Raw genomic sequence first — 26241 nt, forward strand, 5'->3', positions numbered from 1 at the left:
TAAAATATAATGTACTGTAAATTAAGTTGAGATAACAAATCAAGCCAGGGTTATTATAGCTTATGTTAGCTGGGAGAGGTAGGAGAAGGAAATGAAAGGCTAAGATGAGGGGCTATGGAGGAAAGTTTTGGGTGAGATGCTAAGGTGGTAATGGTAGTGGGGTCAACACAAGAGCACCTAGGTCAGGGGGGCAACAAGCACGCTGCTTCTAGAATAAAGGACAAAATCTCCAAATCCAACCAATTGCTTCCCAATGGAGCAATGAGCTGGTTGTACCCTTAATTGGGACCACTCCATTATGCAGCACCAGAGCATTCCTGTGTTGGCCTTGGTCTCTGACTGTTACGCCAAAGCTGTAAGGTGCTGGGGCAGGTGTGGGAAGTGGGCGGGCAGAAGAGATTTCTATTAATAATAGGATTACAAATTTACCGAGGAGGCCCCAGACTTGCCATAAGCTTTGTGAGCAGTCAGGGACTTTCCAGATAATATTTCATTGTTCTGCAAGTGGAACTCATCAAAACAACCATTTCAATTCCTTCGTCTCCTTCCAGTAACCACTGCTCACCTGTAACAAAGGAAGCTGGGTGCACCGTCAGCCTATAGGCTTGACATCAGACAATGCACCCAGGCCTTCCTCAGCAGGCTGTTGTGGACTGAGCTCTGAGAAATAGGCTCATGTTCCCCTTTGGGATATACTTTTATCCACTAGTTGCCCCAACTGCTTCCTGAGTATTGCCCTGCCTGGTAATTTTTCTCTCCTCTCACTTTTGCCTGGTGCCTGCAGTGGAGGTAATGGACAGGCAACCTCCTTGTAGTGTGCATTCCTGTACTGTTGAGGCTGAATGGCTAACTTCTATCTCCTGGCGTTCCAGGAGGTTGCGGCTGTGGATGAGACTTTGGTCCTGTCAGTTAGATGCACTTGTGTGCACTCTGGACAGAGGAAATGGGGCAGGCCCATCTTTCTGCTGCCTTGGCTGCTGGAAGCTGGGTTGCTGAGCACCACAGTCCTTAACCCTGGTTCTGTGGGACTCTCTCATTCCTGGATCATGCTACGACTGTGTTTTCTTAACCTCGGTGTTCCAGGGCAGGCCACTTCTCCACCTTCCTGCTTGAGGAAGAGGCAGCAGCCCCTCCTCAGGGCCAGCCCTGTGGTCTTGTTCTAGGAATCTTTCCAGGAACATTCCTTCAGCCCGCCGATGACTTTGCGAGCACCTAATTCTTAATAGTCATTTTTTGGGTCTGTTTTAAACAGCTTGATGTTTTCAGTTTTCTGCAGCTGGACCTCGCCTGATACCCCTTTTTATAGATTTACATGTACTTTTCAGCTGTAGAAGCATCTGATTTCAAACATTTCCCCAAAGAAGGCCTCTGGAATGAGAACTAATGACTGTGATCGCCTCTTTGAGATACATCAATGAATCAACCATCCTTCTTAACATTTTCAAACCCACTCTCCACATTTTAGGGTCTGAGCCCACTGGACTGGCAACTACCTCCAGTGCATGGAACTTCAGACAAGGTGCTAGAGAGAAACTAAGAGAAGTAGTCTGTAAAAATCCCTACTTCTGAGAGGTCAACACTCATTTTCAAAGTTATAATTCAAACAATAAATTTCAGAGTCTCCCTCATAGCCAAGGCACATACCTGGCTCCTTTCCTGCCACCGATTTTTAAACTCCAAAAACAGATCAATGTTGAAGAGGTGCATTTTTCTTTCTGGGGGATGATTTAATGATTACTTGCCTTTTGGAAGCAAAGGTTTCATATCCACATACTGGGGTAAATAATTTGGCTGATAAACGAAAAATCACTTAGGTCTTTATTCTGCCTGAGAATCATATTTGCAGCATTTTTTTTTCTTTTCCTCACTGCTTCATTATTTTCCACATGACTTTCATTCAGAAAATAACATTTTAAAAATACTTTGAAATAGAGATTTTTTGCTTTTACACATTAGGCTGACATTTTCTTTTCTACCTGCTTTATACATAGGGATGAATTAAGTTCAATGCCAAAGTTGGTTTAATAATATGGTTTGGTCTTTTGGGAGTTCAGAGCATCTTGTGAAAATAACACATCCTTCTAATGGGAATGTGTCCTTCTAGAATATTACTACCAAGTGAGGTATTGTTACTGCCGGGAGTGTACTACATCCCTTAGCTGAAAGAGTGACCAAAAGTTTGAAGATTGTTGCTGTAAAACACAGTGATCCCAAACCCCTTGGAGCTAAGGGTCTCCCTTCTACAGGCCCTAATAACTCTTGCTCTATGGGAAAATTTTGAAACAATCCATGCTGCTACAGTCCTGGTGCTAAGATTTGCCTGTGTAGCATGTATTTGCTTATTTATGCATTTATTTTTACATTCAGGCTTTTCCTTTGGGACTCCAGTCATCTTTCAAAAAATGCGAAATTAAATCAATCTCCCAGTGCTTTTGCTTCTACGGTGTCAAGGTTCCCCAACCTGGCAGAAAGGACTGGATATTTTGGCAGGGCTTCTAGATCCCCAGACCCAGTGGGAAGAATGACATGTTTCCAATTGAATGACCGGCTCACTGCTGTGCTAATGGATTCTTTTGCCAGAAGTGCTCTGGTAATTTTAGAAAATCAAGAGCTCAGAAAATGAATGCATTGTTTAAAACTATGACTCACTTTTTTTTTTGTACTTTATTTGCTGGTCCATGTTTTGCTTGTGTGAGTTATTCATGTAAGAATGCTTGTGAGCCCTGACATCTAGCTTCTTCCAGAGGTTCAAAAATATAGGATACGGATTATGTTACATAAGGATAGATGTATAGTGAGGAAGGATGAATACAGAAGCCATATTGCATGGTGGTTAAGGGGAGGGGCTCTGTGGCTGGGTAGGCAAATTATATAACTGGCCTTAGTTTCTTCATCCATACAATGGGCATAATGAAAGCATCTACTTGGCTGGTAACTGTGCAAATGCAATGAGATAATACACATGAAAAGACTAGAATAGGGCTTAGTCTATAGTGAGCAGTTGGTAAATATTGGACACTTTTCATATGATTAGTATAAAAAGCACAAGAGGAGATACAGGTAAGCAATTTCATTGTTATAGTCAATAGTCTAAATTCTTAAAGCCATTCCCTAGATGATCATTTTTCTCTTGAGGGAGCTTATCATCATATTTTTGAGATCACATGCACTTCTCAAAGCAATATCTATTTTAAAGAAGTCTATTAGAATAAAGCAGGCTTCCCCTAAAGTAACATGTACTTGGTGTACTTATACATGTCTGTAAGGGTGAGCAATCTCCTCCTAAAAATTATCTGTCTCTTTCTATTGTTCTAGGTAAGTTGCTAACATGACATTCCAAAGATGCTAAGTGAGTGCTGCAAGTCATGTCACTGTGGTTAAAAAACGATCTGCAATGTTCTCTTTTTAAGGTTAATAGGGAAACCTCTGACCCATTTCCTCACAACTGTCAAGGTGTCTTTGCCTAGAATCTCACAAAAAACCCCTATTAATGCCAACCTTTAAATAAATCAAGAATCCTAGTGTGTCTCAGATGCCTGAGCAGGTGAAAAAGTTCCCCAAACTAAACAAGCATCGAGGAAGAAGGTTCACTGTTGGTGGGGAAAGATTAACTGGAAGCTTCCAATGCCCAATTTTTAATCACAGGCTGATTATCAAATTGCTGAATGAATTTAGCATAGGAAATATTTTTTTATAAGGAGAAAAATTAACATTGAATAATTTAACCTAGGGGAAAAATAAAAGATTTGCCCAAAGCATCTATAATTTTATAAAACTAAACTACCAAACTGTTTTATGAAAAAGGAAAAAGAAACAAAGGATAAGGGTAACACCACTAACACAAACATCAAGTTTAAATATAAGGAAGGTGATTAGAAATTCAAATTAGGTAGAATATCTCTGTTTTTAATTGGACCATTAAAAAATCCCATTTAAAGGTTTTGTGGCAAAAGATGACTAATCCTGAGGGAGAAAAATATTGTTGCCTTCCAATTAGCATGGTATATTTAAAAAACCAAGTGTCAAACTACAACTTCTTAAATTATAACATAAGTTTATCTAGATATATTTGAATTATAACTCTTATTAAAGAAAAAATTTTATTTGTATTTAGAGAAACATTTTAGGGGAATGGGAAGGAAACACTGTTCACAAACCTAGGTGTAGATTCAAGATCATGTGAAATGCTGGGGCAAGGTGAGGCATTACTGTACCTCTCAGCACAGGACAATTCACCTGAGCTCATGGATCCAAGGACAAGTCACAGGGTGCAGGAAACTGGAGAGGAGGCACCAAATTGCAACTCCTCATCTGGGGAAATCTGACGGGATTAAAATAATTTCTGCAGTTTGGTCACATCACTGAACATAAGCATGTGCTTTGTCACATGAAATTATCAAACCGCCCTGTTGGACATCTCATTGTTTCCATGGCATACCGAGGAGTTATGAAATCAGGAACAAATCCAGCTTTTCAATATTGCTATGAATTAAAAGAAGCCTGTGTTCAAGTGAAGTCTAACCCATGGCCATGGTCCCTGCTGAGTTTCTAAGGACAGAGGGGAAAATAAATTAAGGACATTTAGAATATCCATTGAGTTTAAAGTCCGTAATGTGCTATTCATAACATGGCACAATTCAGAAATCGTGATCCTTTTAGCAATAATCTGTTACTCTGACACATTCCAAGCAGTCCTACTTTGCAAAATAGGTAATAAAAAAATAGAAAACATTTTAGTGCTTTTTAAAATTCCACAAATATGTGGTAAACCAAAACACAGTGGGATGCTCTATCCCCCTTGCCTTCAGGGGAAAGGAAAGCTTGTATTTACCCAGCCCACCAGAGACTCACATCATATCCGCTGTTGCGGATTCCACGCCGGGGTCGCTCCCGAGTCACCAGAAGGTCCATCTCGGTTTCCCCCGGACTTGGGCTGTTCAGAGACTGCCGGCTTCGGTAGATAGAGTTCTTCATCTGTTGCCTGAAGAAAATTCAACAACTGTTATGATGCAGCAAATGCCCTGACAGATGGAATTCTCCACTGATCCAAAGTACAGGCAACCAATGAAGGGTTTGGATTTGCCTCACAAATCTCAGAATTGATGGCATTTATTCCCAGGATATAAGGGGCTATAGAAAGAGTGAAATAAAGATTTTTTTTTTCCAGATGCTGTAATCATTTGGCTGAATTTTAAGTGTTCTTTCATATGGAAACTAGGTAACTACAATCAATTGCAACATTGCAACCTCATTTAAAATTCTGCTGATGGCAAGACCAGGGGTTCTCCCTTGACCCTCTAGGACAGCTAACGCTGACGGGAACAAACTTGCCTTTGTTGACTTTGTTGACTCAGCAACCTCCTGTTCCTTTCACTCTTTCTGGTTTCACACACAGGATTCTATGATGTGTTAATAAAACCTGTAGCTAGTGGGCTTCTTAACATTATGACTGTGGATAGATTTATTTTCTGCTATTACCACATAGATTTCCTTCCGGACTAAGAAGCCATAAACCCAGATGTAATTTGGCGCTTATCCATTCATCCACCCTCACATCCACCCACCCACCCATCCATCCATCCATCCATCCATCCGTCCGTCCGTCCGTCCGTCCATCCATCCACATCTATCCATTCACCTACCTACCCATCCATCCGTCCGTCCGTCCGTCCATCCATCCATCCATCCATCCATCCATCCATCCATCCATCCAACCATCATTTATTGAATGCCTACTATGTGCCAGGCACCATGGAAGATGATGAACATCCACAGTGAACAAAATAGATTATGGCCCCTCCTCTCCTAGAGGTTACATCCTAATGAGAGAGACAGATAACTAACATGGTAATTTCAGAGTGATAAGTGCTATTAAGCTGTGACAAACGGGGACTAGGATGGGAGACAACTTCAGATAGGAAGATCAGGGAAGGCCTCTCTGGGGAGGTGACAATTCAGCTGAGTCCTAAGTGGAGCCAGCCACACATTGATCTGGGCACAGAGCATTTCAGGTCCAGGGAGTAGCACATTCAGGGGCTCCACTCAGCTACTGCTAAAAAATTCATATATTTGTCACCCCTGTCTTGTCTCCAGTTGTCATTAGAAAAATCTTTTCAAAGAGTGGGAAGTAAATAGCAACATAGTGAGGAGATTCGCCATGCTTTTCTTCTTCCACAAGAGGTAATTTTACAAGTGGGGGTGAGGCTTATTGGGGACAAGTGAGTTCCACATGATCCTGCAAGGTGGCAAAGGGATAGCACTTCCTTCTCACCCAGCCATACGTCTCCCTATGATTAATTTGCATTCTAAGACTATCTATCTTCAGACAACTCTCCAAACATTACCTTTTTTTTTTGATAGAATCTCAATCTGTCACCCTGGCTGGAGTGCAGTGGTATAACCTCACTGCAGCCTTGACCTCCTTGGATTAGGTGATCCTTCCATCTCACCCTCCTGAGTAGCTGGGTCTACAGGCACATACCACAAAGCTAGGCTAATTTTTTTTGTAATTTTTGTAGAGACAGGGTTTCACCATGTTGCCCAGGCTGGTCTCGAACTCTGGGGCTCAAGAGATCCACCCACCTCAGCCTCCCAAAGTGCTGTGATTACAGGTGTGAGCCTCCGTGCCTGCCAACACCACCTATGTAATGGCTGTACTCTAAGATTCTAGCTATTCATGGGTTGAAGGTGAAGAGACTGTATTATTTCTTCCCAGTGACTATGTGGGAAGCCCCAGAAACCTGGCAGGCTTACACATTTTTTTTTTCATAGACACACAGTAAGTTAGTCACAGAATTACAATCATACATAGTCTAGGAGAGGCAGTAGAACTCTAAGGCAAAGCATTACCCTTGCCATTAGCCTTGGGAATACAGCAGACACCACTGGTTCTAGACCTTCACCATGAAGAGCTTATACCTGCTCAAAGAGCATCTGTTGCCTTTGCTTGCCTATTACCTGTGATAACCTTCCTTTGGTAAGAGCATCATGATGTCACTTGGGGGCTCCCTTTCCTTCAGGGGTAGGCATGTGACTCAGGCTGGACCAATCCCAGCATCACATCCCCATGGCCACAGTGATGGGTCGGGGGCTGGGCATCTGACCTGAGTTGTTCTGGTGGGACTGTCTCAGGGCTTTTGCTAGGGCAACTAGGAAAGAGGCATTCTCTTGGTATGGGGGTTTCTAAGAAAATAGGATATATGCCAGGAGTTGCTGGCAGCCGGTTTGTCACCATGAGGTAAGAGCCTGCCTGAAAATGGGGGCAGCAGAGAGTGAAAAGAGAGCAAGATCTAACACAGGAGACATCGTCTGACCCCTGGATCCAGCCATGCCGAAGCCTGGACCTTTCAATAATGCTCAATAATATATTCCCCTTTTATTTAACCAGTTTGTGCTGGATTTCCATCATTTGCAGCCCAAAGAATTCTGACTAATTCTAATAACGGCACTCACAAGCTAATAGTATAAACTGTGCCCTATAGCTATCTGCAATTAGTGGCTTCCTTTAGGGAAGCACAACCTCAGCGAGCTGTTGAAACAATCTGCTCCTAGTGATTCACACCTTCTGCAGACTGGAGAAGAATTCTCATCCTTGACCTAATTACACATCGTTTTTGGGAAAAGGCAGACTTTACAACTATCTTGAGATTATCAATTAGCCCATTTAGAAAAGATTTACTAATAAGGGTGGTGGTGGAGTAAATACTAAGATTAGCAACTGACACTTAAGTAGGTTATTTTGCAACTATTAGAAGTACAATAGCGAGAGTGTGTAAGCCCTGTCAAGAACTGTAAATGTAGGTAAAAGTGTTGACATTGAAGTGTTTACCAGTCTACTTTTGTCTCGGAGGCAACATCCCCTTAAAATATACAGCTTAAAGGCTGCTGTTTAATATGGATTTCAATTTCCAGACCACCAATGCAGGCCTGGTATGCAAGCATCTATGTAAAAATAAATTAGACTCTCAGGTAGAGAAATTACCTATTTAATAAGATAGCATCCCATTAGGTATATTCATTTCTTGTTGATATTTTGCTATATGCTTTTTAAAGGCAATACATTTTGAAGCATACAAACTTGAGAACTAAGTTTTTTACCTCTGAAAATACTGCTGGGTGGGTAATGATGAGTTTTACTTGCTTATTAATCCCGAAATAGTTTAAGAAAGTAGCTCTCAAATTATGTTCTCTTTCTATGGAACCCCGGGGTTCCATAGAGATGGCCTGGGAAGGACTGAGGAGCAGGAGGAGGCCCAGCTTCCATCAGAGCAACTCCATCTTTATATATTATTACCTTACGTTGGGTTCCCTAGAAGCAGGTTCTAGAATGATTTGAGTGTAAGTCATTTATTTGGGAGGTGGCTGCAGGAAGCACTAGCTGGGGAGTGGGGAAATGACAGAGGGAAGGAAGGAAAATCAATAAAGGGTATGATATGGAGATTTGTGTTTTGGGTAACGGAGGCTCAAGCCCCCTGGAAAAGTGTGGGAGACAGTTGTTTTAAAAGGTAGGTTTTATTATTTAGGTATGGCATGGCCAATAGATCAGGACAAGACTGCCATTAAAAATATAGCTTGAGGCCGGGCGCGGTGGCTCATGCCTGTAATCCTAGCAATTTGGGAGGCTGAGGCAAGCCAATCAAGAGTCAGGAGATTGAGACCATCCTGGCCAACATGGCGAAACTCCGTCTCTAATAAAAATACAAAAATTAGCTGGGCGTGGTGGCATGTGTCTGTAATCCCAGCTACTCGGGAAGCTGAGGCAGGAGAATCACTTGGACCAGGGAGTCGGAGGTTGCAGTGAGCCAAGACAGCGCCACAGCACTCCAGCCTGGCAACAGAGGGAAACTCCATCTCCCCCAGCCCCCACACCAAAAAAAAAAAAAAAATTATATATATATATATATATATATATATATATATATATATATATATATATATAGCTTGTTACACTCACAGATCCCAAGAGAAGGCAACAGGCCATACCACAGGCGAGTGTGACTAATTTTGATTGAATACTTTTGGCAGATTCTGGGGCACAAGGGCTGTCCTGAGTTGTCTGGTACCTAGCCCTGGGGTAATCAGGGCAGGCAGACAGTGACTGAGGGTGGAGAGCCCTGTGAGACCATATAAAGCAGGCAGTTCATGTTTGGCCTCTGCACTGGCTGCTTTGCACATGAAAGGCATGTTTGCCGGTGAGTCCTTTATTAGCTTGGGGAGGACAGCAGCCTGGGGAGGACAGTTTCTCTGGGGTCAGCAAGGCCCCAGATGTCCAAATCATCAAATATAGAAACTAGAAAATGTAGTTACTGCAACAGTGTAACTTACGCTTCGAGTTCCCTGATGGGGTATTTATCCATCAGTTTCCATCTGTTACGGACTGAGGATGCTCCACAGTGTCTTAACTACATGACACTTCTGGTTGGTGGCTGCTGAGAAAAAGCCTTTAAGTTGGAGTCACAGATGCCTGTAGCAAGTAGGATGCTGCTGGCCTGGACAGGCTCAGGGAGTGCTGAGGGCATGGATGGGGCCGCCAACAGCAACCATCTCAATTATGTCCGTACTTTGTGTCTCTGGATAGGAGTTTATAATGTATAAATGTTCTGATTTTTTTAAGGCTCTGAAAATGATTTTAAAAGATTTAGTGATGAGTCAACATTTGGAACCTAAACTTTGTCTTTTATTTGATTTAATTTAGGTCTTAAGGTAAAATTCTGGTTACTGATTGATCTAGTTTGGATATTTGTCTCCACCCATATCTCATGTTGAAATGTAATCCCCAGTGTTGGAGGTGGGGCCTGGTGGGAGGTGACTGGATCACGGGGGTGGATCCCTCATGGGTTGGTGCTGTCCCTGTGACAGTGAGTGAGTTCTCGCGAGATCTGGTTGTTTAAGAGTGTATGGCATCTCCCTGCCCCAGATCTCTTTTGCTTCTGCTTTTCCTTCCACCATGAGTAAAAGCTCCTTGAGGCCTAAGAAGATGCTGGTGCTTTGCTTCCACGGCCTGCAGAACCATGAGCCAATTAAATCTCTTTTCTTTATAAATTACCCAGTCTCCTTTTCAACAGAAGATATACATGTGGCCCAAGCATATGAAAAAAGCTCAATATCACTGATCACTAGAAAAATGCAAATCAAAACCAAAATGAGGTACCATCTCATACCAGTCAGAATGGCTATGATTAAAAAGTCAAAAAATAGTAGATGCTGGTGAGGTTACAGGAAAAAGGGAACTCTTATACACTGTTGGTGGGAGTGTAAATTAGTTCAACCATTATGGAAAGCAGTATGGCAATTCCTCAAAGAGCTAAGAATAGAACTACCATTTGAGCCAGCAATTCCACTACTATTATATACCCAGAGGAACAGAAATCATTCTACCATAAAGACACATGTATGAGAATGTTCACTGCTGCACTGTTCACAATTGCAAAGATATGGAATCAACCTAAATGCCCATAAATGACAGACTGGATGAAAAAAATGTGATACATATACACCATGGAATACTATGCAGCCATAATAAAGAACAAGATCATGTCTTTTGCAGAAACATGGATGGAGTTGGAGGCTATTATCCTTAGCAAACTAATACAGGAACAGAAAACCAAATACCATATGTTCTCACTTATAAGTGGGTGCTAAATGATGAGAATTCTTGAATATAAATGGAACTACCGACACGGGTATACTTCAGGGTGTAGGGTGAAAGGAAGGAGAGGGCAGAAAAAGTAACTATTGGGTAATAGGTTTAATACCTGAGTGATGAAATAATCCATACAACCAACCCCATGACAGAAGTTTATCTATATAACAAACCTGCACATGTAACTTCAAACCTAAAAGAAAAGAAAAAAAAAAAACTACCCAGTCTCAGGTATTTTTTATAGCAATGCAAGAATGGTTGGCTGGGCGCAGTGGCTCATGCCTGTAATCCCAGCACTCTGGGAGGCCAAGGCAGGAGGACTGCTTGAGCCCAGCAGTTTGAGACCAGCCTGAGCAACATGGCAAAACCCTATCTCTAAAAAAAACAAAAATAAAAAGAGACTGGCCTAATATACTGATGCTACCTCTGGACTAGAGCATGATTCCTTCACTTGTCCTACTGTGGCTTGGTCACTGAAAGCAGAACCTCTGGAGGGTTATACTGTGAAGAGTAATTAACAGGTAACTCTAACCTGTGATAGCAGATAAACAGTCAGCAGTCTCTGGAGTCAACAGCAGAGTGTGTCAAGAATAATACCTCTGGGCTTACCGAGGTTGTCACTCTCTTTTTTTCTGTCTGTCCCTCCCCATTCTCATCTCTGGCTGATCCTATCTCCATTCTTATTCCTAGCTCGCTCAGTTTATGGCTCTCCATATTTTCCCCTTAACTGGTCAAAAATGTTTTAAAAGTTGTTTTTGGTGCTTTATGATCATGAAACCATTTCTTCAACGAACATTTGCTGAGAATTAGCTACAATACATGTGGCATTAGCAGGTCATCAAAAGGCCCCAAGAATCTGGCCTGCACCTGTGCTAGGCAGAGGTGATGCCTCTCTACAGAAACAAGTTTGGTTCATTCTTTATTCATTCTCTTTTCATAAAAAGCCTTAACTGAAATTTTTGTTTCTCAATTAACTTCCTAAATTTCTTTAATTTGTACATGAAAATGATTATGTTAACGCAATTCATAAAATTTAGCCCCACCTCTCACCTTGATTTTGTGGCTTTGATTCATTTTCCCTGAGTGTCAGCAAGAAATCCAGGAAAAACAGCTCCCATCCCAGCTCCCATCCCAAAGACCACTGAAGTAAAACTCCCTGAAGTACAAAATAAAAGCTAAAGAACCAATCAGCCTCCCTATAAACCCCCCAACTCTTCTTTTTTTTCTACAGGTATTAACACAGTGACACATGCATTGTGAACCCTGTCATGGTGTGATTTTATATCAATAGCTTGTCATACCAACCAAGCCTAATTAGAAGCATGGTAAATTAAGCACTGGTTGAGAATTTCCTCTTTTCTTTACTGAAAATAAATTATGTTGATCCAATTCATAAAATTTAGCCCCAACTCTCAGCTTGATTCTGTGGCTTTGATCCAAGCCTGTCACAGAGTCATTTTTGCTTTTAGTAAGTACCTACTCAGGCCAGAAACTGCCCTATGGCTCCCAGTCTGTGGAGAATGTGTCTGTCATGGCTCTGTGGCATGTCGGGGTGGCAGCATGCTCAAAGCCAGAGGGGATACCAAGGAGACTGTGTATCGGAAAGAGGTGGCCTCAAATCATGAAAGCGCTTCGGGTAGGTAGGAAAGGAAGAAAGGTGGACATGTTTGGGTTCACTAACCTCTGCCTTTGACCGTGCATGTGAAATCACTCTGCTTAGTCAGCAACAAAGCTTTGGAGGCTGCAGCTGTGGTAGAATGTTTTTCCCCTCCAAACCTCATGTTGAAATTTAGTTGCTGTCATGGTGGTGTCAGGAGGTGGGACATTTGGGAGGTGACAGGGCCATGAGGGCTCCTCCTCATGGGTGGAATTGGTGCTGTTATAAAAGGATGAATTTGGCCTGCTCTTGCTCTCTCTTTGCCCTCTGCCTTCTGCCATGGGATGATGCAGCAAGGAGGCCCGTGCCAGATGCCGGCACCTTGATCTTGGACTTCCCAGCCTCCAGAACTGTGAGAAAATATGTTTCTGCTCATTATAAATTACCCAGTCTCAGGTATTCTGTTATAGTGGCACAAAAAGAACTAAGACAGATGCCAATTTAAACCATCTGGCTTAGCCCTTCCTCGCTGGGACAGGACTCCTTTTTAGATCGTTACAGCACCTCATACTTCAAACACCCATCACACTTGTCATTAATAAACTTTTCGGGTGATTCTTTCTCTCCCATTAGACCCTAAGTTCCATAAGAGCACCAATAGGACTGTCTTGTCCACAATTAAATGTTGAAGGAATTTGAATTGAATGAATGAATAAGCCCACATGAGCATGACAGCATTCAGCATCTTGAATGGTACCTAATACATAGCAGGTGAAAATATACGTTGAATAAATGAACAAGTCTGTGAATGAATGAGATAAACCAGCATGGAGCACTGAGCACCTGTGCAGTAAGTACTTACTGAGGCTGAATGAAAAGGTGCAGCATGAAATTTGCTTTTCTTATGCAAGAGCCTCTAAAACAATTGAACAATACAATGTCCCTTGATCTGGAAGTTGCACCATTAGGTAGGTGATAATTATAATCTTCATTCAGCTCTGAAAAAGCAACTGGTTTGAAAATACCATTAAGCTAAAGGACAATTATGGTTGTTTGCCCAAGTATTCCTTTTTAATGGCTTTAATGTTACTCTCTTTCAGACTCATTACAGAGCACCTGCTTGCACAGACCAACGTGGTACAAATCAGTGGACTGCAAAGATCACAATCCTACAGTACCAGATAAGGGACCAGGATATACTGCCCAAGGCCTGCCCTTATCCCACCAATGATACAGCACCCTTTACAGAATCCCTTAGAGACTGCACCTGTTTTTAGACTCGGTGAATGGAGCACAGAGTTCTGAATCTGGATCCAAAACATGCTCCATTTCCTTCGGGGCTTTTTCATAAATCTTTTTTCTTTCGGTCAGACCCTTGCTCATCTCCACTGCAGGGAAGTCGTAATATCCCTTCCTCTTGGCTTTGAGGCGCAGCTTGTTCCGATAGTGCTCGATGTCTGACTTCTGCTTCAGGGCTTTGTTCACCTGGGGAGAGAGACGGTCTCAGGCCCACACCTGACCCAGTGTGGCCGGCAGGTGGGAGACCTTCACCAGGAGGTTATCACTTCTAAAAAGCCATCACAGGCATCACCTCTGGGCCTCTGAGCTAGCCAGACCCACCTGCGTCCCATTCTGAGACAAGCCCACAACAGTAGACTACAGATACTGTGGAGCCCGGCACTCACCTGAATCACCTGAGACCTTCCTCCAAGGCCTCCTTATCCCTAGTCTGTCCTGTCTCTGTTCAGGCCTAGGCCTGACTCCATGCTCTTAGCAATGTGGCTCAGCCTTAATTATGCCTACACCCTTTTGATTCCTCTGTGTGGGTGCCTCTGACAGTTCTCACTGCCCTGAGTCTAGCTCCAGTCCTGGGGAACCCAGTGGCCTTTGCTGCCCTTCAGCTGGTGTCCAGCTGGATAAGACAGCAAGTTCCTGAAGAGGCTGAGTTGGGACGGACAGGGTGGAAGGGGAAGCAGCCGCTCCCAAGGCCTTTCCACACTGTCAACCTGCATCTGACAGCATGTTTCTGTAAATCCATGCCTTTCTTGAGAGATAGGTAATTTTGAAGCCTTGTATGTCCACTAACACCAACCAGGTCCTGCCCTATAGGGCAAAGGCAGTCTGGTCTTTCAGAAGGGAACGTGGCTAATGTACCTTGCAAACTGTTGGAGATATAAGCAGGTGACTGTGCTAAATAAATAACAAATGATGAGAATGTCACACCAACATTTCCAAACTTTCTGTTTTTATTATGCTTTCTTAAAAATAATCTGTAAAAGAATGTCGTGTAATTTATAAAAGAAAAACGTATGGCTTCTGGGTTTGCTTTCTTCATTTAAACCAGCCACCCATAATAGAAGGAGGAAGAAAATTACAAGACAATCTGTGTCAGGCTCCACCAGGCAGCAAATTATAGAGAACAGTTCAGGGCTCTCTTCCAATCCAAATGCCAGCAAGGTCCATTCCTTTAACTACCAAAATATGGCATCCATTTCTGGACAAGGAAGATGCTGATTTGCTCTCCTTCTTTGACAAGGTGATGGGCCTGGGAGGAAAAGGGGGTGATAAATTGAATCTATCCCAGATTTGGAGTCTGTCTCTATGACATTCACATCATTAAGCTGGGATGAAAAGATCCAGGCCTACTGGCCATCACATGTATCCATAACTGAGCAGAGTGTCCAAATCAACAGCAGTTATCAATGCATTAGTGTCAACCTCAGAGGCCTCTAATTATGGGGTTTGCATGCCTGGTGGCAGAATTGTGCCCAAGAGAAAATTCAGTGGCTGTGACTGGTTTTGAGAAGACATCCAGATTCTCAAATTGTAGAGCCAAGGGGCATAAAGAACATGATCTTTCTTCATTGGCTGTCTAATGGGTGGTAATAACAACAATAGTAATAATAATAATCATCATCATCATCATCATCAAAGTGCTTATTGTGTGACAGGCACTACTCTAAATACTTTACATATATTAAACAATTTGATCTTCACAGCAGCCCTATTTTATAAATGGAGATACTGAGGCACAGAGAAATGAACTAACGTGCTCAAGGCCACACAGTAAGTAAAAGATCTGAGGTTCAAACCCCTGAGGCATGGCTTGAGAATCCATACTCTTTTAAGCACAATGCTATTATTCTCTGATAGGCTGTAGTAAGTAAAAGAGAGGAAAGGAACACTGGACAGGAAGTCAGGGGACCTCAACCTCATGGCTGTCACCATAACCTGCCGTGTGACTTTGAACAAGCCACTGGACCCCTCATGCTTCAGCTTCTTGGTTTAAAAAATGAAGAGGTTGAAAGAGATGCACTCTGTACGTCCACAACCAGTTATTTTTTTTAAATTGATGAAGGTTTACCCATCACATCTTTAAACCATCTCAGTCTTTCTGCCCAGAAAACAAGAGTTGCTTCCTGAGTTGGGTTTGTAAAATGCTTTTATAAGTGGCCCAGATGCTGCATATTTACAATACCTGGTTTTATAGGGCCATAGCATGTTCCTTGAGGTGTGGTGGGAAAAAGACTTTAAAACTTTGGAAATCTCCCACCCGTTGCAGGTAAAAATAGCTGGGTATAAACAAATGAAATTAACAACCAACCTGACAGCTGAAGAACAGAGAAAAATTAAGAGCATGTGTGTGCACATGCTTGGGCACACATGTAATGTAAATGTTCACATGTAGGGTCCAAATGCATCTTCTTAAAGTTCATAAACATTTGCAATCCACTGGCCATTCTGCTGCCGAAGATGAAGGAAACACAGATAATTTTTACCTAACTTCTGGCATCTATCTATCTATCTAATTTTCTTTGATGAAATCATCACTCTATGGTGAATGTTACAATTTTTTTTTCAGACCCTTAGGAAAGTTTATTGACATCATGATATCCATTGATAGCTTTCTGGAAGCAGCCAATGAGTTGTTTCAAGTTTGGTCAAAGGAGTAAATGTCATTTCAAAGTCCCCAGAGTGGCCCACATCCCTGTCCATATGATGTTGTCTTCCCTGGTTCCCTCTCAATTCAAGCCCCTTCCATCCCCACTACAAGTGACATCCCACAATGGACAGTTTAGGAGTGTCACCAAGAAAGGCAAAAGGCTGTGTGTGTGAGGGGGTCGGGGAGCAGAATGCCTAATGCTTCTATTCATAATCACATTATTTTAAAAGTTCCCTCTGGGCTTTTAATGAACATAGGAAGTGCTCTGAAAACATCACCCAACAAACTCATTTTGGGTGACTTGTGTCCTCATTCATTCTGCAGAGGCCTGGTACATGCAGAGGTAAAAATGACCTATATGGCCCTAGGTGCAATCTGCACCCAGTATTCACAGGTGTTGTTCCTTAGTCCGAATTTCCCAAGTCTGGCCGGACCATCTCCTGCCCTGGGTCTCCAGGCACTTACCTCGCCGTTGAGGACTGCCGATGACTCCTGGCTCCTGTCCGAGGTGGGGGGCACCATGGGGAGGGCTGTGGGTTTTATGGCAATGAGCTGCACAGACCCAGAAGATGTGTCAAAGGGTTCAGCGGCCACCTTGCTGGAGTTGTCAAATAGAACTGCTCCCTCCTCTTCATCACTCGCTGGCACTGAAGCACAATATAAACACATCGATTTTATGATGTTGGGGAGCTGTGTGATCCTAGGAGAATTTATGTGAGACTCACAGCCTAAGGACATTACTTTACTCAAAACAACCTCAGAAGCGACAGCATCTGCTTCTGTGCCAAGGGCTCGCTACTGCTAGTGGTTTTCCTTTAAATTTAAGATCTGTATGATTTATCCCTCCATTGCCTTATCGATGGGTAGGAAAGAACTGTAGAGGTTTGAATTTAAACAGTAAGAACCATTCTTTCAAAACTATGACATAACACAGTTGAAAAAAATTAAAAAGTAACTTCTTTCTCTATGTTTGAGTTGGAAGTGAGAAAAGTGAGTTTGGCCAAACCTTGTAACTATCCTTAAAATCTGACAATCCTCAGACTAACAGCATTCAGTTCAGGCTCAGCCACCAATGCTACCAATCTTTACAACATGTTAAAGTAACATGTCTTTCTTGGTCAACAAGCCACAGTTATAGTGGCTGACACTTTTTTTTTCCTCTTCTGAAGGTTGCTTCCCCAGTGATTTGGGTTTTGGTTTCTTTTATTTGTCTAAAATAAAAGCTATGAAAATTCCACCAGATAAACTAATTTGAAGCTAAAGACAACTCCCCTAATTAAGTAGAAGGATTTCTACCTACGCTCTGTTAAATTAATCCTCCCTTCTGACAGATAATTCTGCTGCAGTTGCTAAAAGACACCAGTCTGCCTTGAGCTTCCATAACTAAGCTGACAGAGAAGTTCCAGGGCCCCTGGTATCTTGCTGATTTACTTGTTCTTAAAGCATATTCCCATTAAGTAACTATAAGAATGACAGCTTATTGAGCATGGCTAGGCAAGAGATACATTAAGCCTATTCAAACAACTAAACCAGTAGACAATTTAGGAGCAAAAGAGGTGTTATATAAAATATGAATGTAAGAGCAGTGTATTCATCTTTCCTCCTGTCTGCTTGAGAGATTGGGATGTTATTTAAATTATTGAGAAACACATAGTTTGTATCATTCTGTCACTTATCATAATCACAGAAGATTTGTCAAATTAAGCCAAGTAAATTGTTATTTTTACAAAGTGGCTAAAACACTTCAGAGTCTAACAATGGGTTATAATTGGACTTTTTTTTAAGTTCTGTGGGCTGATTTGCAAATAGCAGGCCACCAAGCAGCCAATGACAGAGGAAAATCTCTATTTGAATGTGTTACCAGATGCATCTATATTTTTAGATGTAGTTTTGCTGGGCAGCTCTGGCCTGGCCACCATTATCTGCCACCTGGACACTTGCTATACAAGCCATCTATGAAAGCCAGCCAATAAGGTGGCTCCTAAGAATTCTCACCTCCTGATATTCATACCCAGGATGAATGGGACTGACCTGTGTAACCAATAGGAAACTACAGAAATGACAATGTGTTACTTCCAAGGCTTAGTTGTAAAAAAAAAAGAAAAAAAAAAAATCATGGCTTCCACCTTGCTCTCTCTCCGATCACTTACTCTAAAGAAAGCCAGATGCCACATTCTGAGGACCTTGAAGCAGTCCTATGGAAAGGTCCATGTGGCAAGGATCTGAAGCCCCCTGTCAAGAGCCATGAGTGACCAACCTGCAAGCCCCAGTCAAGACTTTATTTTTTATTTTCATTTTTCTCTTTTTTAAACTTCAATAGCTTTTGGGGTACAAGTGATTTTTGGTTACACAGATGAATTCTACGGTGGTAAATTCTGAGATTTTAGTGCACCCGTCACGTAAGTAGTGTACACTGTACCCAATATGTAGTCTTTTATCCCTCACTCCCCTCTCACCCTCTCCTCTGTCCCCAAAGTCCATTATATCACTCTGTGTGTCTTTGTGTCTTCATAGCTTAGCTCCCACTTATGAGTGAGAATATATAGTATTTGGTTTTTCATTCCTGAGTTACTTCACTTAGAATAATGGCCTCCAGCTCCATTCAAGTTGCTGCAAAATACATTATTTCATTCCTTCTTATGGCTGAGTAGAGTATTCCATGGTGTATGTATACTACATTTTCTTTATTGGCCGATGGGCACTTAGGTTGGTTCCATATCTTTGCAATTGTGAATTGTGCTGCTATAAACATGCATGTGCAAGTGTCTTTTTTCATATAATACTTCTTTTCATTTGGGTAGATACCCAGGAGTGGGATTGATTGCTGGATCAAATAGTAGATCTACTTTTACTTCTTTAAGGAATCTCTGTACTGTTTTCCATAGCGGTTGTACTAATTTACATTCTCACCAGCAGTGTATAAGCGTTCCCTTTTCACCACATCCATGCCAACATCTATTGGTTTTTGCCAGTTAAGACTCTAGATGACAGCTCAGGCCAACATCTTGACTATGATCTCATGAGACCGTGAGCCAGAATGACCCAGCTAAACCAGTCCTAAATTCCTTACCCACAGATATTATATGAGATAATAAATGTAGATAATACATTTCAGGTTGCTAGGTGCTGGGGTAATTTGTTACATGGCAATAGATAACTTACAGACCTTCTAAACAACCTTCCACCTCTGAGCTTTCCCTCTTCTCCCTCTATCCCTAAAATACATATTCCACCAGTAACCAGGATGGATAAACTTTCCAGAAGGTAACTAGATGGCATTCTTCCCCTGACCAGAACCCTCTGAAGGCTTCATTCATCTCTGTCAGAATAAAACCAAGGTCTTCCCGCTAAGGTCCTGTCAGTCTAATGCTGGCCCCCTTGCTGAACTCATTTAGTCCCTCTCCCCTCATCTGCTCTGCTCCAGCCACAGTGGCCTTCTTTTTTCTTTCTTTTTTTTTTTTCTGATGGAGTCTTGCTCTTGTTGCCCAGGCTGGAGTGCAATGGCATGATTTCGGCTCACTGCAACCTCCGCCTCCTGGGTTCAAGGGATTCTCCTGCCTCAGCCTCCTGAGTAGCTGGGATTACAGGCCCCACCATCACACCTAGCTAATTTTTGTATTTTTAGTAGAGACAGGTTTCACCATGTTGGCCAGGCTGGTCTCGAACTCCTGACCTCAGGTGATCCACCCACCTTGGCCTCCCAAAGTGCTGGGATTACAGGCGTGAGCCATCGTGCCCAGCCCACAGTGGCCTTCTTGAACACATCAGGCTCATTCCCATCTCAGGAATTTTGCACTAGCTATTCCCTCTGCTCAGAATGCCCTTTTCCCAGATCTCTATACGCCCAGTTCTCTCTTGCTTTTCAAGTTGCAGCTTAAAAATGACTTTCCTTAACCAACAATCTAATCCCCTTCATTACCCTGTTCTATTTTCTTCACAATGGTTACCACTACTGATATGTTGTACTGATTTACAGTGTAAATCAGTACTCACCCCTTTCCCTAGAGTAGAAGCTCCATTCTTGCCCATCTTTTTAAAGACTAATGCCTATTGCTTTTAACAGTGTCTCACATGTAGTTGGCCTTCAATAAGGATTTGTTGTGAGTGAAGAAATGAATGACTCAATTTCCCTGACTTGGAAAAGGAGATGCTGTTAGTACCTGCAGAACAGGTAACCATGTAGAAGTTAAAGTCATGCTATCACTCAACCCATCAGAGCGTAAAGAGATGGCACTTAGCATTTTTATCGCTTCTGGGTGGTGACACCCTCACTCCCCAAACTGAACGGGGTAAGGTGGGTAGCATAGCACTAATGGGACAGGAAAATGACACCTTGGGAATTGTATAAGCTATAGTTATTTTTCACTCTTTCAAAAAAAACTTTTATTCAGATTTGTACAATTCCTCTAGGCTTTTGAAGAGAAAAATAATTAGTTATCCTTCCCCTAAAAAAGACTTTATAGGCAAATACATTAAAAGACATTACATTAAATATTAATGCATCAAAACGTGGTATGAACACAGCAGGTTCATGGGGATTTTTAATGCATGATTAGTCCCTAAAGAAAAAGCATGGGAGAATGCTTAAGGAAGGGGCCACAGTGAAACTGCAAGTGTCTTAGCATAGCATCACATCACAGCCACTGAATAGTTATCTCGTACCTGGTAGTGCCTTGTTTTTACTGTTGTTTTTAATTTCAGTAAATCAGGTTGGACAGAGATTTCATTTCTTCATGTCTGAACTGGCATGGCGAGTGCCTCCCTCTCCCACTTGAGGCAGAAAGTGTTCTTATCCAACAAACGCTTTTTCTGAAAATTTCATTAAAGCTCAGACAATCTACAATAGCATCATTATTCTCTAGTATTATTTATTAGATAAAAAGCAAGTCTTCACTTCATTGGGAAGGCAAAGAAAGAATAACTGAAACTGTGTTTTTGAGCTAGTATCTCTGACAAATCTTCATTGATGTTTTCATTCCAGATGCCCCATAAAGAGCTCCTAAGAAATTAGTAATTCATTCTCTAAACTCTCTAATTCTTTGCCTGCCTCACCTGCCCCATACCTTAGACAGGTGAAGTTTGATTATTAATAGATTCTGAGCCCTACCAGTGAATTCTCTCAGTGACATAAAGGAAGGGAGCATACTTTAAAGGGTTCAGGCAGGTGGCTGTTTGCTTCCAAATGACTTAAGATGCAAAGATATGTATTATTTTCAAAAATCTTGAACTTACTTTTAACTCTTTCCTATTAAACATATTTTCCATGTTTAGAAATTGGCTCAGAAATTCAAATGTCTATTTGGTTGAGAAAGCACCAAACTTTTTTTGCTTTCAAAATCCTAGCTCTCATGTCTGACTTTCCCACTTACATGTAAGCATCATCATGAAACAGACTCTAAAATTGCAGCGATGGTAACTGATGTGGTCATTGAGCTATAAGGACCTATGCCAGCCATCTGGCTAGCAGAATAGTGTCTTTTCCTTTTAAAGTTCTTTTTTACATAAAAGAAAAAGACTGGAAGCTACAGATGTAACAAACCTGATGGAAAACAAGAACAGTTTTAGAATAACAGCCTGCTACATTTAACATTTATTAACCTTAGTAACTTAAGCCTCTATGAGAAATAGATACTAAGCTATAAGACAACAGTATTTGAATATTCCATGTCAACAGAATAATTGATTCTCAGAGGCCATGTGCACACAAAAAGTCCTCAATACTTTTTGCAAGCTGGCAAGGTGATGAAAATATACTTTTTTGTTTTCTCCACAATTCCATTCAATGTCATTTTCTTCCTTCCTTCCTTTGGTTCATCTTCCAATGCAATAAAATACACTATTGATTTTATTGGTAAACTCTAACCTAGGATTATGATAAAATGGAACTCTCTGATAAAAAGAACAAGTGTAGGTTTTCACAAAGGTCTATCCTAAAATTCTGATGTCTGTTGAGTTTTACATAAGACAAGTTGGTTCTATTGTTTCTACTGGAAAATTTCAAACCTAAAACCTTATGGAATAGAAATCTGTAGTGAAACAGAAGCAACCAGCCCCCCAAATTCACTGGGCTTACTTTTGGCAAAAATAAAGTGCAACCAAGCAAGCACTCTAACCCTGGAAGGATGGCTTTTTAATAGTGCAAATAAGCAAAAACCTCAACCTGGCATAGTAATTGCATTTTATTCCTGCACCCACCTGTTTTATTTCTAAGCCTTATATTTAAATAGTCAAAGTGACCTAAATAGAATAAAGAGGCAGGAGGAGAAGGCAGACAAGCAGAAATGGGCAAGGTCAGCAGGAACATCTAGAGCAGGCCAGAATTTCACCAGCTAAGTGGGGAGTGATGGGGTCAGGAACCAGCCCCATTCTCTCATCTTCTATGGATTATTTGCAGGGAAGTGGAAAAGACATCACTTTGCAAATGTGTATTCATAAAGAAAGGAGCCTTGTATGGCACAGTTTAAAGCAAGAGAAAGGGCACAGAACAATATGCACATTGATTCCATTTAATAAAACAAAATAAATCAATACAACAAAAAACAAAGATACATGTGTATTGCCATATGCATAGTAAAAAGGTCAGAGAAAGACATACATTGAGTTATTCAGGGTCCTCTGAGGACTGGGGTGGGTGAGTGGGGCATCTGGAGGAGTGAGTAGTCTTTGATTTGACCTTGTAAATTTCCAGGAAGTATATAAAGGAAGGAAGGAAGGAGGGGGAGGGGAGGGAGTAGGTGGAGGTGGGAGGGCGGGCAGCACCATCTTGGATAGGTGGTGATGGCCGTCACAGTATTTAGTTAAAACAACCTTCCCCATATGGCTTCACTGTCCATTGTCTCTGCTGTCACCTCACTCTCTCTACCCATCTCTCTTAGCACCTCATCCTAGGAAGAAAGAGAAGAAAGTTGCTGAATTCAAGTCTCCTTCCCAAGATCTAGAGCACCTCTGACTCTGTGTGCTCACTTGATAGAGCTGATGGCAGGATTTCTAGTGGTCCCAGGTATTTCAGGGGCAGATATTTCAGGAAAATCCCACAGGTCACACCCCAATTCTGATGTAGAAAGCACAGCCTCTGTGTTACAGGCATGCAGAATTCAGGGAAAGACAAAATTTCAACAACCAAATAAGTATGACAGTTTAAACAAGTGCTTTATATAATAGCTGAAAATGGGAACAGGGAGCACATTTTCCCTACAGAATACAAATCCATGTGTCGTTATTTCTTTTTTTTTCTCTGCTCTTAACTTTTTCAGTTGGGAAAAAAAAATAACAGTGATATTTGAAAACAAAAAAATATTCCAACACTAGCTTCAAGAGAGAGTCCTTGCACTACACAAACTCCTTTGAAAGGGAAGTGCAGCTAAGCAGGGTGCTAGAGGGTTTAGCTTTTCACCTGGCATTTCTGTAGGGCTCCACCTACAACCCATTAAAATCCAAAAGGACTCTTCCCTGATATGAAATCAGTAGTGCTGGGTACTTGAATTCTGGCCCCAGTAACCCAGCATCACACACAGAAGGGCCACATGGAGATGAGTCAGAAGCAAGGTGGGAACAGGAGAGGGAGCTGCACAATGATGTTGACAGAGGCCATCTAGAGACAACGCCACTCCACAACGACGGTGCTCAGACGACTGACAAATAAACCCCAACGCCAATCCTTACAGGAAAGGAGAGATCTGTGTGAGAAACTAAGTAGATCAGCTTCTCTGGAGCATTAAGACAGAAGCATAAAACTTTTTCTTTTCTTTTTTTTTTTTTTTTTTTTGATGACAGATCTGTTCCTTTATTGTTTGGGGTTAGTTTTTTCCTGGGAGAAGTGGAGTTACAATATCTGGACTCAGTGGCACAGACTGAACCCATGAAACTTATCAGGGGAGTCAGGGCAGGAAAATGAGAGGAATCTCCAAGATGAGCAGTCATTTCAGAGATCTGCTGCCTTAGTGGAACTGATGCAAGAAATTGCGTCAATTCATGTGATTAGAAATTAGAAATTTTACAGGATTTCTAACTAGAGAATTAGAAAAACCTCTAAGCAAACATCAGTTCATTCCGCAAAAGGTTTTTCCTAAGAAACTGCACAATTTCATAAGAACAGGGGCGGAGGAAGTGAGACAGGACAATTCAGACAAGGGGTAAGGTGAGAACCCAAGGGGTACATACAGACTCCTGGCCCATGTCGGGCAGAACAGATAGAATAACTGAGGGTCAGAGCCCAGTGGCTGTGTGAGTTTGCGCACACGTGTGCATGCATGTGTGTGCGGGCACGCGTGGGAGTGGCTGGGGGTGGTTCTTGGCGGGAAGGCTTCTCACCATTTCTCTTCCTTGCCTCCTCCTTTGTCACTTTCTGCTGTGCCATTACATTCTGGGGTGAGCGTCTCCCTGAGCTGGGCTTCCCTGATTCGTTGCTGATGACAGAGCCATTCTCACTGGGCGACCTGCTGGAGGTAACCATAGCAACAGGGGAGACGGTAAGTTTCAACTAGAGCAGCCGCCTCTCAAGGTTATTTTATTTGCACAGTTTAATGTCTGTAGCCTTTCTTTCCAGTTTAATGGACAAAGAGGAAACGATACAGAAAAAGAAAAAAACAAAACCACCCATACTACAGCGTGGGTTAAGCAGCTGGCTGCTCCGAAGTCCGTTTTGCAGTGCTCAGCCTGTAGAGTTCAGTGACTGCAGCCCTGGGTGCCCATCTCTGTTTCATTAACCACCACCCTGCCGTGACTATGGGAATGGTGGCAAGGGTGGCATCCATGCAGCATAGGCTGTTTTTAATACCCAGCGCTCTGGACAGTGTTGCAGAGTGTTTAAATCACATGGGAATTTCCAGGGACATGTATCACACGTGGTTCTCTTTGGCTATTGTCTTTACCACATAGACTTTGACTACAAAACATTCCGTTTCCAATTTTCAGTTTTCGGGCTGCTTTTCTCACTCCAAGGAAAGGCATCAATAAGCAAATTTCTGTAGCAAAAACTCAACTATGCCTTATTCTTTGCATAATACCCCATCACTAGGGGCTTCACTCTGTCAGACACATGCACACACACACACACACAAACATTCTCTCTCTAACTGTGGCAACTGCTACCCACTTACATTTTGATTTTGAGCTATTTGTTCATTCAGGAAATACGTTTCATTCATCCACTCTGTGCCAGACATACAGATATGTGGAGAATCTAAGATAGCACCCCATGCCCCCCAAGAGCTCCCCACCAGGGTCACCTACTGTGTACCAAGGACTTTACTGCGTGCTTTTAAAACTGCTAATGGATCATTATAATGAGCCACTGATTTGGTGACTGCCACCCTTGTTTAGCAAGTGAGGAACATGAAGCTCATGGAAGTGAAGTGTGTTGTCCAGGACAGAGTAGGAAAGTGGCGAATCAGCCCTGGAAGCCAGGCTCCCCCTCCTCCCACATCCCAGAACACCTTCCCTTTGCTGTCCCATACAATGACCAAAGATAAGGCAGCCCTTCACAGAGGGCAAGTCACAGAGCCTTCTTTCCTTCCTCAGGGCGGGACTCTCATCTTCTGGAACTCTGTCGGGGAATGGGATCCGGAGAGCCCCCACTGAGCCTCATGCTGCCTCTGGCCTCAGAACATGCCAGCCCGTGGGTCCGGCTGAGCATAAAGACTGCCTGCCTCCCCACTGTGGGAGACAAGCAAGAGGCAGGTATCTAGTGGCCTCTGTTCTTCTGTTGTCAATCGACCAGATTTAGAAAATAATGACATCTATCCCTGACAATGGAGAATTGTCTGGAATAAATGCACTTGATCAGTAGGCGAGCAGCTTCTCAACTGGAAGCTGTGTATCCTTCCGGATGCTCCTCTGCCTCCTCCTCCCTTCTCCCTCCTCCTCCCTTCTCCCCTCTGCCTCCCCTGGGAATTTCCAGTTCTCAGTCTGTACGCTGTAATACCCTAAAAGCCATGAACAATCAAAGTTAGGATCTCTACGGGATAAGGTAATATCTGCCAAGAACATTCCGTGGCACACTAAAGCCAAGTGGGACATTCCTCGCCAAAGTTCCCTAAATGTGGGAAATGCTCACTATAT

At 42.3% G+C, this 26241-nt stretch overlaps 1 protein-coding gene across 4 annotated transcripts in view; it reads right to left on the reverse strand.

The window, feature by feature from the left end:
* Positions 1-26241, reverse strand: part of KIAA1549L (KIAA1549 like) — a 297476-nt gene that overhangs the window by 44080 nt on the left and 227155 nt on the right. For 3 of the 4 annotated variants that reach the window (XM_054524510.1, XM_054524513.1, XM_054524508.1), the window contains exons 13-16: positions 24493-24620; positions 16648-16829; positions 13507-13724; positions 4852-4981 (exon numbers count right to left, since the gene is read on the reverse strand). In XM_054524510.1, the coding sequence (XP_054380485.1) occupies positions 4852-4981; positions 13507-13724; positions 16648-16829; positions 24493-24620 (658 nt within the window). The remainder of the gene's footprint in view (positions 1-4851; positions 4982-13506; positions 13725-16647; positions 16830-24492; positions 24621-26241) is intronic. The other variant, XM_054524509.1, reaches the window with a different exon arrangement.

This window comes from Pongo abelii, chromosome 9 (genome assembly GCF_028885655.2).
Source record: "Pongo abelii isolate AG06213 chromosome 9, NHGRI_mPonAbe1-v2.0_pri, whole genome shotgun sequence".
Classification (NCBI taxonomy): Eukaryota; Metazoa; Chordata; class Mammalia; order Primates; family Hominidae; genus Pongo; species Pongo abelii.